This window comes from Ixodes scapularis, unplaced genomic scaffold, assembly GCF_016920785.2.
Source record: "Ixodes scapularis isolate PalLabHiFi unplaced genomic scaffold, ASM1692078v2 PGA_scaffold4__175_contigs__length_147842914, whole genome shotgun sequence".
Lineage (NCBI taxonomy): Eukaryota > Metazoa > Arthropoda > Arachnida > Ixodida > Ixodidae > Ixodes > Ixodes scapularis.
Genome location: NW_024609879.1, coordinates 41,046,054 through 41,062,046, shown reverse-complemented (window position 1 = coordinate 41,062,046; position 15,993 = coordinate 41,046,054). Strand labels below are relative to the sequence as shown.

The 15,993-nt window shown below is 43.7% G+C and overlaps 1 protein-coding gene across 1 annotated transcript in view; it reads left to right on the top strand.

Annotated features, from left to right (window-relative positions):
- Positions 1 to 15,993, top strand: part of LOC8029015 (medium-chain acyl-CoA ligase ACSF2, mitochondrial) — a 147,540-nt gene that overhangs the window by 112,153 nt on the left and 19,394 nt on the right. Inside the window, exons 11-14 of the mRNA XM_040214686.2 lie at positions 4,853 to 4,929; positions 5,026 to 5,133; positions 6,407 to 6,552; positions 8,420 to 8,561. Of these exons, the coding sequence (XP_040070620.2) occupies positions 4,853 to 4,929; positions 5,026 to 5,133; positions 6,407 to 6,552; positions 8,420 to 8,561 (473 nt within the window). The remainder of the gene's footprint in view (positions 1 to 4,852; positions 4,930 to 5,025; positions 5,134 to 6,406; positions 6,553 to 8,419; positions 8,562 to 15,993) is intronic.

The following is a 15,993-nucleotide window of genomic DNA, read 5'->3' as shown; positions in this document are numbered from 1 at the left end:
GACACGCGGTATGAAAGGACGTACCATAACAAACCTTCTGTTACACCTCCTTTTCCTCAGCGCCTTAAATCGGAGGCCAAGCATTTTGTAATAGACTTATCGAGCCCTGTAGCAGTGTTGCCCCGCCCAGTTGCACCCGGGAACATCACACCTATTCCGATTAATTTTTCTTTTTCCAAGTATGACATGAAGAATGTACCAGCAGAAGATCTTAGGCAAGAGTTCTTCCAAATCTCTGAAAACTACAAAAACTTTGTACAGTTTTACACGGATGGAACGAAGGGGAGCAGCAGTGTAGGATGTGCTGTAGTCGGGCCGTCATGCAGTATTGTAACGCGGCTCAGCAACCAAGCCACCATCTTTTCTGCAGAGTCATATGCCCTACTGGTAGCTGTGTACACTATCATCAAAAGAAATATCAAGGCTGCCATAATTTTCTCAGATTCCCTCAGTGCACTCCGTGCACTTGCATCCCTAGATAGATCAAACGATGCTTTTATTCTGCAAAAACGTAACAAGATTGTAGCTGCCACAGACTCCAACATCACCATTAATTTTTGTTAGATCCCTAGCCACGTCGGTGTAGTCGGAAGTGAGGAGACCGATAAAGCCGCTAGAACATGTCAGGACATGGACAGAGAGGTTACCTGCATCCCATACCTGGATTACAGTTCATCATTAAAAAAGTCAATTAAAAAGAAGTGGCAGGAGGAATAGGACACTGAAGTCCATAATAAGCTCCATTGCGTGAAAACTCTTCTTTCTGAGTGGGCCAGTTGCCGACATAACGAGCGCTTTTATGAAGTTGTTCTCTGTCGCCTGAGAATTGGTCACACTCAACTCACGCATGGCTTCCTTCTGCGAGCAGAGGATGCTCCAATGTGTGAAGAATGTGATGAAACACTCTCCGTCTTGCACATTCTCATTCAATGTCCGAAATTTCATGAGGAGCGTCGCACCAACTTTTCACGGTTTTTTAAAGAACAGATCCCATTCCACCCAGCCCTTTTGCTGGGAGAGGAGCCTCTTGCTCCTCATAACCAAGTTTTTAACTTCCTAAACAGCATTGGCCTATTACAGCACATTTAAGTTAGTGAAGTTTCTTTGTATTGTCTGCATTTTATGAAAGATTTTAAACTCTCATATCATGCCTCACCTTTAACTAAATAGCACCGAAGTTTTGTCTTCTACCATTGTTCTGGCGCACCATGGCCTTAGCAGCCGCTGCGCCATTAAAACCCAAAATCAATCAATCAATCAATACGTTCAGACTAGGACGAGTGCGCCTCTTTAAAGTCATCAACATTCCAAGCCGATATCATCTCATGACCCCTTTAATTACTGACTTTTTTTTCAATTCACATATTTACTTATATCTTGCATATGGGGACTTGAACAATAAAATGAAAGCCGCTTACAACTCACTGTAACGCCGAATTAGAGCGCAGCTCTTGAGGAGGAGGAGGGAAGGGCACTGGGGGGGGGGGTTAAACTAACCAGGGGGGGGGTCACGTTACCTTGGGGGTCACGTGACCCCCAATGCCGATGATGTCATCACTGACGTCACTGATGACGTCATCAGTGACGATGACGGTGCGGGTACCGATGACGTCATTGGTGACGTCACTAATGACTTCACCAGTGATGATGACGATGGCGATGCGAATGTCGGTGACGTCATCAGTGACGTCGCTGATGACGTCATCAGTGATGATGACGATGACGATGCGGATGCCGGTGACGACATCAGTGACGTCACTGATGACGTCATCAGTGATGATGACGATGACAATGCGGATGTCGGTGACGTCATCAGTGATGATGACGATGACGATGTGGATGCCGGTGACGTCATCAGTGATGATGACGATGACGATGTGGATGCCGGTGACGTCATCAGTGATGATGGCGATGACGATGTGGATGCCGGTGACGTCATCAGTGATGATGACGATGACGATGCGGATGCCGGTGACGTCATCAGTGATGATGACGATGACGATGTGGATGCCGGTGACGTCATCAGTGATGATGACGATGACGATGTGGATGCCGGTGACGTCATCAGTGATGATGACGATGACGATGCGGATGCCGGTGACGTCATCAGTGATGACGATGACGATGCGGATGCCGGTGACGTCATCAGTGATGATGACGATGACGATGTGGATGCTGGTGACGTCATCAGTGATGATGACGATGTGGATGCCGGTGACGTCATCAGTGACGATGACGTCATCGGGGGGTCACGCGACATCGGCGGGGGTCACGTGACCTCGAGGAGGGGGCCACGTGACTTCGGGGGGTCACGTGACCCCCCACGAGGTCACGTGACCTTGGTGGGGGGCTCGCGCGGTGCATTATGGGACATTTCCCATGATGCACCGCGCGGTTACGCCGACGCCGACGGCGACGGCGACGGCGACGCCGACGCCGACGCCGACGCCGACGGCGACGCCGCTCAAGCCGGAAACGGGCCCCTAAGAGCTGCGCTCTAAAAGGAAAACATAAAACAAAGTATTCTTGGTGGTTCAATTATTTAGGACTCAAGCCGCCTCGTCCACCCTCTTCTAGTAACTGAACTCTCGTATCCCAAACTAACAGACTTCTGCAAGCAAATAATACAAGAAATAATTAAGACTAAATGTGATGGCAATATAGCAAACTCTATCATTTTGGACACATTCACGGGCATCTCTCATAAAGATCAAGAATGTATTTTCAAACTCCTCTTCTACATGCTGTGTTTTGAAGGTAAAATGTTTCCATTCGTTTTGGAAATGGTCTTGTTTCTTCTAAGTGTAAAGGCGGGAGAAAACAAAGAGGGGGGTCCAAACATTTTTAGACCAATAAATGAAACTTGCACTACTTTAGAACTATCCAAGTCAAAAGCAGTCCAACTCTACGTACGTATGGTAGCGGTAGCACAGGACCAAACCGCAACCTGTCTCAATATAAAACTTGTTCCTTTTCCCTTCTGCGGTAAATGCTCATGTGACCGTTAAGAGGCGGAAAAGGAGGGGGGGGGGGGTGTTAGGAATTCTAGGGAGCCACGAGCCGCACTTTAACACTCAAAGAGCAGCAGCTTGGCCACCCCTGCTCTAAGCTAAGAATAAAAAGTCATACCTCAGAGACACGCACAAAACAAATTTCTACGGTCATATCACTCGACGGCAGAAAAGATGTCTCGCACTAGTAGATCAGACACGGGCTCCAGAGCCGTTGCTTGGAGTCACTGCCTCTCGAAAACTCTTGGGGGGCACCTCAAGAACCGGATCCTTGAAACGCCTGTTAGAGGTTAGAAAAGAATGCTTCAGGAGGTTCACCGATGTTTCTTTTTGCTTGTTTTAAACTTGTCGTTTCGGAGGAAATTTTCCACGTGGAACTAAGTTAAAAGACCAACAATATACAAAAAATAATATGTAGCATGTATGTTGCTCGTGTAGCCTTCGGCGAATCTTGCTTGCCTTCTAACTAACAATTCTCCGTACAACGCGCCGAGTGTGCCCCAGTACAGTAGAGAACTCCGTGGCCGTCCTTACGTCTGGTTTCCATTAGAAGAGACCGAAAAGGAACCGCCAACGTCGACAGCTTTGCTCCCTCGGACAAGGAGGGTCGGAGGCGACGCTTACATTTTGTTGCTCTGGCACAGTTTTTTTTTTTTTTTTTTACGAGCTCACAAACACCAGATCGTCTAAAAAAACCGCTTACCCGTCGTAGAAAAAAAATGGGAGGTGGAGGAAGGGTTGTGGGAATTGGCACAACGTCAGAAAGCCAGGGCCCCGATGCTCCTTGTAGTTTGCTTCCACCTTTAGGTGTGAGCTGTTCTTAACTAAAACCGACTAGGATTTTATTTTTTTTTTTTTCAAATTTTCGGGGATTAGCACTACAGCCCCCTTATCCAGTACTTTAATTCGGCGCTGGGGTAGAGGGAGGCCTTGAGCCAAATGCACAGGGCTCAGCGTATTGCCCAGCACCCCCCTGGAAAATGACAGCGGGTGTTCAAGCCCCCTTGCCCCCTCCGGTTCCGAGGTCCCTGATCTTGCGTCTAATAGCTCCAATGTCTTTCCGCTGGAGTAAGCAATGCTATTCCAGAAACAACAGATACGCCGTCAAAGTTAAGCGTTGCAAGGAAACGCCACATCTTTACTACGTGAATGTCAAATCTGTGAAGGAGAGTATCAGGGCTCTTTTAGAAGTTAAGTCGAAGCATCGAAGAGCAATCAGCATTGGCATCTCACGTTCACGTCACCATGTAAGATTTATTGGAGGGGGTCAGATTGGAAATGCATTATCTGGGAATTCATTTTAGGGTAATGATCGAACATCAAACGAGCTTGCCTCGATTGGTTTTTAGAAACATTTATCAGCATAATATCATACAAAGTGACGCTCAGGGGCGCACAAGGGAAACGCTAGCTTTGTTGTAGAGATCGTGCTAGTCATCACCCTCGTGCCGTCAAACAATCATCATCCAAAACAGTTCAATCTGGTTACAAGACTCTTTTCGCAGAACGTGCTTATACGTTACGGATATATTAGATTATGGATGCAATGCGAAGGCGGTAGGCCTTTTTTTTTCTCAAGCGGTTTCCCTGTTATATGCCTATAGCAATTTGTGTTCGGTATTTATGCTTTAACAGAAGTGTGAAGCATAACCTAATGCTACTCTGCTGTGCTCCATGCTTAAATCATTTTTGTTTTCTGGTGGCGGCTTCGCTGCACTGTCTACGTCCTTATTTGTATTGTTTACCTGTGTCTTATTTACAATTTACTTATTTCTTTCCTGCAATTACCTCAATTTATTTATTTCCTGAATGCATTTCTTTGGTTTCCATGTCTACCGCAGCAATTATGGGCGGGTCCATGTGTAATCCTGCCACCATTGAAAAGACGATGACAAGGTTGAACGCCCAACAATTATACGTACGTGGACTATTCTTAAGCAGTCTCTTCACTACGGAACATTTCCCAGATTCCCTGGTCTCCCAACTGATGCCACTCTATGGTGCGATATTTCAGATTGTATACGGCGGCAGCGAGACAAGTCCGGTCATTTCCCTTACGAATCCCGATGAAGAAACAGATCGCTGGATTCGAACGGTTGGCAAGCCGCTGGGTCACGTCGAGGTCGGTTACACACCGGTCGCTGGGCACGTTTCGCAAGCCAAGAATAGCTGGTGCCTTCCAATCAGTTTTTTACCTGAGCTTTGAACGTCTCCACAAATTGTCGATCTGTTGCCTGCTTGACAGAGGAAACCCATAAACCACAAAACGTCCAGCCTGTCGTACAACGGGTCAGAGGAATGGCCGAGTACGGCAAGGCTCAGGAACAATTGGGTGTCCCTTGAATCTTCTCGATCCGGTGTCTCCCGCTTAAAGAGCACATGTGCAAGTATGTACAAAGACTATAAATAAAAAAAGTATCTTGTAACTACATAAACATGAGCATGAGGATATAAAATGCATAAGTACAAAAACTACAAGGCAACATAAAAATGAAAGTCGCTTCGATTCTGTAACATAGAATCAAAGCGTAGCTCACGAGGAGGAGGGAAGGCTACTCAGGGGAGCGTAAACCCCTCCTCTCTTCTCCTCACCTCCACATCCTGCCTGCTACCCCTCCCTCCAAGCGTCGTCGGCGTAACCGTGAGATCGCGGGACGTCACCGTTGTTACGTGACCTCACGGGAGTCACGTGACGTCACCGGGCTCACGTGATGTCACCGGGTTCACGTGACGTCAATGGGGTCACGTGACCTCACGGGGGTCACATGATTTCACGGAGGTCACGTGAGCTCACGGCTATACCGTCGCCGACGCCGCTCAAGCGGGAAACGGACGACTAAGAGCTGCGGTCTAAAATGGTGCGATGCGCCTTTCTCCAGCTCACGAACAGCAGGTGGTATTCTGGGACTTTTTCCATCTCTGTTATTCGGAGTTGTGGAGTCGTAAAGCTACTTTCACATTTGGTCAGCAGAACTTGAAAAAGCACTTGGAGTCAACCTTCACGTTTCTGTACAGTGTCAGCTGACGTTTAGGCCAATGCTGCCCAATGGCAACAAGACACCGACAAAAAAAAATATAAAGGCACTCAAAGCACAGCTCGCTTTCTGGATCTTCTGGACTTGCCCTCCTTCCATCTTCGCAAATAGCAACTTATTTTCCCACGCCGTATTTATTTGTCTCGGGGTGCAAATGTTTGTTGATGAGAAAATACGACACCAGATTTCAGAACTCTGTTTTGATTCAAGTGTGAATGACTTGAAAACAATTTTATAGTCACCCTATTATTCGAAGCTGCGATGTCATCAGTGCAATAGTTAAACTACTTACTACTATGACTTTTCATTTTTTTTAAAGCTATAGAGTCATAAAACTGATGACGTCCTTCGTTGCTGCAGGTGAAGGTTGTGGACGCGGAAGGCAGGATTGTTCCTGTGAACACGAGGGGTGAACTGTGCACCCGAGGCCCTCATGTCTTCAAAGGCTACATCAACAATGAGGCCAAGACGAAGGACGCAATCCGAGATAACTGGTACCATACAGGGTAAGGGAGGCAGTCACGTCGGTTGCGTTGCCCAAGGCTATAATGGATGCTTCCTCACTGTGATAAAGAATATACGGATAGTCAAATAGGAGTGTCTTTAAGAATAACCGCTAAAAAATTCCGAGCGCACAAAGTTAGTAACGCTTAGTATATATATAAAAAAAAACGTATATTCCGTTTTAAACAAGGTTCATCAGCGCACTGACGGGCGTTGTGAAACTCCAGAACGTTTCGCTCAAGCGACATTTTGTTCGGCTGTTAAAAAATTAAGTGAAGGAAAAAAAAGTAAAGCTTAAACTAAAACTCTAAGAAACGATCTTGTGTTTTGTTGCAAATATCACTATAAAAAAGACATGACTTAAATTCAAAGTTGTTTAATACCGAAAAGATACAGTTTTCTTTTTTGAGACAAAGAGGGCTAGCATTTTTGGACAAAAAATTTAAGCCTTCCAGTATGGAATACGAAAGGCTCGGCCGAAATATGTAGATGAGTCGGTGAAGATTAACTTAATTAAATTATTTCTGTGCCCGCAAGAATTCCCTTGAACGTTGCTATGTACATTTGTGCATCGATACACCCTAAGTTAACAGGTATCGAGTACGGCAGTCATAAGTATATTTTCAATTGCACAAACGCGCAAATGCCGGAACAACCCGCGTTTGTGAAACGCGGCGCGCTTATTTAAGGGTGCACTATCATGGAGATGCCAAATACGCTTAAATATTTTTTGTATATGCCTACTATGTTTTCAATACAACACAAAAATGCCAAACTTCCATACCACTCTGTAACCTCTCTTCGATAATTTGTGTTACATATAAGTTCCTTGAATTATGAATAACCAGATCCAGTGTCCTTTTAGAATCACCTTCCACGCCTGAATCCGAAATAAATTAGAATTGTCTCCCTCACCGAATAATGTTATTCTTAGAATTATAAAGTAATAGCAATTCGCACTAGTATGTGTTCACGTCCAGAATCTATATTCTTCAAAATGTTTTTTTTGTTTTGTTTTTCGAGGCCCGTCAAATTTGCCCAGTTATTCCTGTCTAATTCCGGCAGCATCCCTGGTTCTGCAGTTTTTTTTGTCTATTTTACACCACTGTCTGCCACTTGCAGCAGTTTGTTCATTTTTTTCTTCAAAGCACGTAGGTTGTTTCGTTGTTTTTTTTTTTTTTTTTTTTTTTGCAAGAAATGGTGACACTTTTGCATAAACACATATGCAAGGGCGGCTAAACCTGGGGATAACCGATTGCAGCACTTCTTTTTGTTTTTCCTTCTTTCCAGCCCTCAAAGCTCTATCGAACCTGTATCCGCTTTCTTCAAACAGTCTCAACGCGAGCCTGACGCTTCAGGCATCTTAAATAATGTTTTTTAAACATTGAAACTACCAAGCATCAGGATTTAGGTACCTGCAGATGGCGCCCTATAAAAAAATTACAATAAAAGCACTTTCAGTACAATACTTCGTGAGGCTAATTTCAGTGATTCTGAGAAATGTCTCTATTTTGGCACCGGCAGGTGATGATATTTGAAAACGCGACTTGTTTTAAATGCGCCGGCAAATATAAATATTTCCGCAACATTTTGTTTTTCGGAGGGGAGAAAATAATTGCTTTTGTTATATAAATATATTAACCCTTTCCTTTAAGGAAATTTGCCCTGGACCTGGAGCTCACTGCTTCTTTAATATATATCGAAGAGTAATATTGCAATTTTGTATGTATCATTTTCGTTACGCGTGCGATGATGAATCCTGTCTGAAAACCAGTTCCACAGATATCTCTTCCGGACGAGAGGAAATTTTAAATATAAATAATATTTGATTGAAGCCTTGAAAGTTCCTTTCTATCAACTCGTTCCTAGGGACGAGGCAACAATGAGCGAGGATGGTCGTATCACATTTGTGGGACGCATCAAGGAGATGATTAACTACATGGGATATAAAGTGCCGCCGCTGGAGGTTGAGAGCATCCTCAACAAGCACCCACACGTGGAGGAGGCGCAGGTATGCTTTCTGAATCACCGGAGATGGTGCCAGCCGCGCATTTGTAAATCCCTTACCTGCAGTGCATCCTGGACATCTGTCGTTTATTCGAAGAAAGCCCGTAGCGTCTTCGCGTTCATTTAGAGCCAGTGACCAAGGACCTCTTTCTTTAAATTTTTTTTTTTTATCTCGCTGCTCCGAAGCATTCTTATGCATGCACCGACAGGCTCAGCTAACTTCGTCAAAAATACAGTTACGTTTTCTCATTTTTGACGATATATTCTGAAACTTGAGAAAGATGTACACGGTGGGAGACATGTTTCAGAACGATATTCAGTCTTCGCTGCTCTTTAAATGTTTCACTAACATCTTAGTTTATTTATGGATAGTTTCTGTAGGCGGACGGGACTGTTAGAAATCACCGGGCAGGATCCTTCTTCCAATCCGACTCTCTCGCCTTTAATTAAAAAGGCCACATAAATAATAGGAAATCTCGCACTTACTGAACGTACGTACTCAACCTGTCATAGAACATGGGCTAGATTATAATTTATTTTTCTCGATCGAATGATTGAGTTGAAGGTTACGCCTGGCGTCGGTTACCTTCGTCTTCGCGTTCTTGTTGATTTCTGGCGTATACTGTAAGATAAAAAGAAGAGAAAACTTATCAACGGTGTTTTCTTTTTCTTTTCTTGTACTGACGTGCCCCCATGCAGGCACAAAAATAAAAAAGGAGCAAGCTTCTTTTTTTTTCAGTCAGGCAGAAGGATACTTCTCACTCCCACGTCGTCTTTTTTCGGTTTCGTATTTCGGAAACGTCAAGCGCGTTATTTATTAAACGCTTCTGAGGTTATATGTCGTCACTGGCATCGGAAACCTCCTCTACTTAAGTCTCACAGACCTAACCCTAAGAACACCTAGGTTTCATCAACGTTTCTACGACCAATTTTCTGAAACGATCAAACAAACCCGTCAGTAAGAGCGGAGCCCCGAAGCAGTGCCAGCAGATATACACTCTAAGAAAAAAGATGGTCTCAAAGGACTAATGGTAGCATTTGGTCCCCTGAACTCCCATTAGCTCCCCGAAAAGACCATCTGGTTTGAGCTAAGTACCGTGCGCAAATGCTAGGGACTAACTGTACTTGACCAGGACTAACCGAAAGGCGCGCTGGAACAAAAGCAGCCGCGGGTGCAAAAGCGCGGGTACAAAAGCAGCGAAAGGCGCGAGGAAGCAAAAGACGCGCGGACAGGATGGCGGCGTCTGCTGCATCGTCGATGGCCAGCGTTAGCGACGCACTTACTGTTTCGGAACACAGGGGGAGGTATCCACAGACGATGGCGTAGCATCAAAACTTGCAAGAGGGGGCATCTTTAAGGGTTGAAGCTGACTTTATAACGATCGCAGCCTCCGTACCAGCTCGTCGTGGAAGCCGCCGCTGACTCAAGCGCAGCCATTGTTGATGCACTGGCCATGCCGCTTTTGACCATTGTCCTGGTGTTCTTCCCTTTTGCATACCTTTGAACGTGCTTTGAAGACGTTTATATCTTCTTTTTAGGTAAACTGAAACGTAGAAAAATGTTTTTAACACGTAGCACATGGTAAAAGCGTTTCCAAAGACAAAAAAGATTAATTCTGGTTTATTTTCTTTTTGTTTTTTTCGTAAGAGACGATGCAGTTGCCACGGAGACGCGCATGCGCAAAGTAGGGCAGTCTATGCGGGGAAGCGAGAACACGGCTGCCGGGAGCCTTTGGGGACGCTGTTTTATAGACTGTCACAAATAATTATAGTGTGCACTGTTACTTGTTAGTAAGAGAAACACTCCTTGGAAAGTTCATCAAGAATATTGGAGAACAATAATGGTGCGAAAGCAGCACCATATTTGTAACATCGTTCACGGTTGAGATGGTCACTGACAAAACGACTCCTCTCGTATGATCACTCTAAAAGGCGCATGGGTAGGCTTTGGTGTGGCGATTGAAATAGCGTGTCGTCGCGTGTGTGTTGTGCCTGTGGGTTATTATTTTTTTTTCATTTATTTATTTCACATACTGTCAGTCCCGAGTCGGGACACTTACAGGAGTGGAAAAAAAGAACAATTCAACAATGGTACACATGGTTCAAAAGCACACCCGTTCATTCACACACAGATCATGACAATACACCTAAATATCTAGAAACACGCTTAATAAAAAAATATCTTTTCTGAATCTTGACATGCCACCATACTTTCCGGCAGGAAATTCCACTCGCGAATTGTGCGTGCAAAAAAAGAATTTTTAAAACATTCCTTGTTATATCTGTATTCTTGTATATGTCGACTATGTTTGTTTCTTGAAATTCTAGATTGCTGAGGCGTGATATAAGATGTTTTGTCAATAAAAAAAAGGTCATTGAGAATCATAAAGAGAAGTTTTAAACGCTTGGTTTTTCTCCTACTTCTAAGCGATGGAAGGCCGGCTTGCGAACAAAGCTGGGTAGGGGATTCAAGTCGGCGATAACTAGAAAATATAAAGCGCACTGCAAGCCGCTGGGCTCTTTCAAGTTCCCGCTCAAGATACATCACGTGAGGATCCCACACTTCTGACGTAAAGGCCTGATCAGCGTTTTGTACGTCGTTAGCCTTGTTTCTACGGACGCAAACTTAAGGAATCTTTGGAGAAAGCCCAATCTACTATTGGCCTTTTAACTATATTATGGATGTCCGTACTCCATCTTAGGTCGTTTGTGATCGTGACGCCAAGGTATTTGAATTCATTCACGCAAGACCGCAAAGGACCATTAAGTTTGTATGAAAATATTAATGGTTGACGTTTGTGAGTGACTGGCATACATACTGTTTTTTTTTTATTTAGAGACATTTGCCAAGTGGCACACCATTCGCCTATTCTAGTCAAAAATCTATTTAATTTATCCTGATCAGAGGCCGCATGAACTTCAGCGAATATAAGACAATCGTCCGCAAAGAGCCTAGCATGCACTTCTTGATCCTCTGCTAGATCATTTATAAATACTAAGAACAACAACGGGCCCAACACGGACCCTTGAGAAACCCCCGACGCAACATCATACATATCTGAATAGCCATTTTTGATGCTTACATACAGTCTACGATTTTTTAAAAGGATTCAATCCAACCTAGCAACAGTTGTTTTTTTTTTAATATCGGACGTAATTTAATCATTAACTTCTCAAGGTTTACTTTATCAAAGCTGCTTTCTGGAAATCTAGAAAGATACAGTCTACCTGTCCCCTGGCGTCTAAAACTTGAGAAAGAAAATATACAACCTCAGTTAGTTGCGTTACAGTAGATAGACCCTTTCTGAATCCATGCTGCTTGTCATTCAATAGGGAATGAGTGTCTAAAAATCATTTAATATGCTTTGAAGCTATGTGTTCTAGGAGTTTACAGCAACTTGATGTTAATAAAATTGACCGGTAGTTCATTACACTGCACGCATCACCTGACTTTAAGATTGGAATTACTTCAGCCATTTTCCAATCATCCGTTATAGCAGCTGACTGTAGTGATTTTTGAAAAATAATGAAAAGATATTTGGCTGACCATTCTGCGTATCTTTTTAAAAAAGAATTTGGAACCTGATCGGATCCCTCTGATTTCGAATGGTCAATGTTGAGTAAAACGAAAAGATTCCCTCGTATGACAAAAATACATCATCTATCGCCGGGATGTTTGCATACGTGTGAAACACTCGTGCCATACCATCGTCACTAGAAAATACTGTAGAAAAAACTTATTGAACGTATTGGCTATATCCACCGGTTCAATGACTGGCTCATCATCACTAATCAGTTTTGTGATTTCGCTTTTCCTGGGAGAGAGATACCGCCAAAACTTCTTGGGTGCAGTTAAATGAAAGTTCGGCATTGTAAAATTATAAAACTTGTGTTTAGCACTTTTTCTTGCTGTATTTAGGCTGGCACTCAAAGTTCGAATAGTTTCACGTATGGTTTCACAATTGGTTTTGCGCAGCTGCACTCTACATCTCGAGATTTTTCGCTTTTCATGTACGATATTTTTGGTGATCCACGGATTGATTCTATGCCTTTTTTTGTCTTTGTGGGAACGTATTGATCAATGCATTCGAAAACTATTTCTTTAAACTTCAGCCATAGATCGTTAAATCGTTTGCAGGGTTAAGACTCAAATCTGTAAAACCGGAATAACTAGATTCCAACGTATCTAATATACCAACATCATCAGCGTAATCGAAGTGTTTGTATGTTGTGACATCGCAACAAGTACTTGGCAGGTTTACAAGATGCAGAGACAACGTAACCATGGAGTGATCAGATATTCCTGGTACTACACTATATACAAATGGGAACAACATGACGCTGTCACTAAGAACGAATAAGCCAAGAACATATGTGCATCCACTTTGGCCTCGTGTATCAGGAGGCCAAGATAGTGGCCTCGTGTATCACGAGGCCACTATCTGGGTTAAACTGAGAGAAAGTCATATCGATCAATGCAGAAGCCAGAATGACGTCTTGGTTTCCATGCATTAACGCAGCCCGATCAATGCCTGGTACGTTAAAGTCTCCCGCAATTATAACATTATGGGTGTTGGCCCTGGTTTTAATAAAAAAGTCATGTAATTTTTTATGAAGTCGAAGCCGGAACCTGGTCGACGATAGACAGCCCCTATCAATATTTTGATGTTGGGTAGTTTTATTTGCACCAAACGCTCTCAATGTTCGATGAGTTTTCGATTAAGTTGCAGACAAGGTCACGCTTAACAATTATAGCGACACCACCTCTCCTGCTGCCGCGATCTTTTCTTTGTATCATCCAACACAAGCCCATGCAACCACGCCTCTGTAACTACCGCGATTTCGGGGTCAGGTTCAATTAGAATATGTTCCAAGTCCTCTACTTTGTTAATAATACTTCTTGCATTAAGGTTAAAAAAAGAAAGCTTCGTTGGTCTACTAATACTTTACGTCATAACGGTTGCGACTGCCTAACTTGATATCCTCTTTCTGTAGTAATCCTAAATTTATCATTTATGCTGTCATCCCAGACATACGTAGTTCCGTTTATTTTTAACTTGTCATACATGAGAACACACTTATCACCGTTGGTTCTGTTTACCCGGCTATTTTCTCAAAGTTTCCGTCGAATATTTCTAACCCTTAAGGAAAAATCATCATTGACAAATATCTTCGTTCCTTTTAGCTTATTTGCGCTGCGAAGGATTGCGTTTTTTTTTTCATTCAAGTTATCTAATCGCAAAAAACTGGTCTTACTCTATCGGGTATATGTCTTCCCAATCTTTCTATCTGCTGTACCCTTTCAACGTCGATTCCTAGTTTCTCTTTAAACACATTGTCAACAACATGCTTCCTTAACGATGCTTGGGTTTTGTGCTCATTTTCTAGAACGCCATAGATTATAAGGTTTTTACACCTTTCCTGGTTTTCTAGAAGATCTACTTTTGTCTGCAATTCCCATGAGGTTTGCTGCCGATCCCATAGAGACGTATCTATTGCGGAAATTTGATTCTGAGCCTTCTGCAGTTCACTAGACAATCGCTGTAAGTTAGCAACCGAGTTTTCGATTGATTCGAGTCGTTTACCAAAGCCTTCTTGGTTTTTTCTCATGTCTTCTACCATTTAGATCAATCTGCCTCTGACCCTCAACCAGCTGTTCCATAGCCCTATCATCTCCTAGATTAAGCTCGACATCACCGCTGAGATGTAACAACAAAGCAATAACTTTCCAACCCACGGAAATAGTTATACACAAGCTGCGTGGGCTCGGCAGCACAATCATCTCTAGCACTTTTGTAAAGGGATTTTCTACTAACCTGTGCGTAGAACAGGAAGCGATTAGCCATCCCTGCTCTGAACGTGCTGCCAAGCCCACTGAAGCGCTGGCGATGCCAGGGACTGCTTTTAAGCAAAGCTACGAGCCCCGCCTCCGTCGTAGTAGTCGATGCGTGGTGTTCCAACGCATATCTCCTTATTCTGGCGCTGTCGATGACTGGGAGGTCTTCCTTGAGCAGCCCGGAACGAGACTGATTGCCGATGTAGTTCACGATGTCGGAGCATCTGTTGTGTATGTCATCTGTGTTATAATTCTTTGTCTGTGTTAAAATGTGTATAATCTGTACAAATGTGAAATAAGCGTTGTCCGTATCTGAATGTAATGAGCTCAGAAAAGATCTACCCCAGCGATACTATATTGTTTACCAACTTTAAATTTGACGTTGACTAGCGCCACCTGGGTGTGTAGGGGCGCAATTTGGTACTAAATAAGGTAAGGGCGCAACATTTAGTCCCAGGGGCTTAAATGCAAAGGTGCCAAAGTTAGTCCTGGGGGTTCAAGCTTGAGGAACTAACGGTAGTGGAGCAAGAGTTGCTTTCGTCACCGATGCTGCCCTAGGGGACCAAGGGTTGTGTCAGCGCATTTTCTCCCTTGAGGGAGCAAGTCACGCTCCCTTTTTTCTTAAGAGTGTATGTACTGTGGACAGAGATGGCAGTGCCCCAAAAAACGTCATGGCTATTTTGCGTCCAAGGCAAGTATGTTTTTGCTGCATGTTGCCTGTGTACATTTTCGAGCTAAGTTCGGTTATGTTTCCTGTTATTGCCTGCATTCCGACGTTCAACGTGGTTTTGTACTTTCGCGTGTCACCAACTTTGCCATGGCAGTGTTGCGCGTTGTAAAGAGGCTGCATTGTTACCGATGCGACCAGGTGTCCCCCGCGCCAGTGGTGTAATCTCAAGATGCGATAAACTAAAATCACATGTTGATATTCTGCTTTGCATTAAAGAGCCTAAAATGATCGCTTCAGCGATTACAGTGCGATCGGTCAACCTTCGCATGGTCATGGTAGAACGCTTACATGAACAGTATCTCCTGTCTTACAGTGGCCAAGGAATCTGCCGTGTGCAATGTTTTCTCGTCCCCGAGGGCGATTGCGCTCTTGTCGAAGAGATGAATCGTCTTGATATACGTCAAAAACGAAGCATGTCTGTACTCTTAAAGCGTTGACATATAGGCATATTTACTGATAGTAGTTTATAATCAAATGACAAGAAGCGAAAAAACCGAGGAGATGCTAGATACATTGACTTTATGTTATAGCCGGAGTATTTAGTCGACAGTCGGTTTGCGGCCAAGCCAAAAAGAGAACACTGGGTACCTCGTAATAATAAAAAAAAAGTAGCTGGTCGTCTAGTTTGTAAAACGTCCTCTCCTCGATGCCCAATTCATATGATCGTAGCGTATACGACAAACCGTAAGAATAATGACCTGTCCGTCGGACAGAAACTAACGACTTCGGATTACCAGATGTGTGGCGTCCACCCGTGTCCCTTGATGGTATCACCAAAGTTACTCGGTGCAACAACCAATCAATATCTTTATTTATTGCCCTCTTCCGCCCACCACATATAATCGGGCACAATAAAGTTCTTTACTTCAG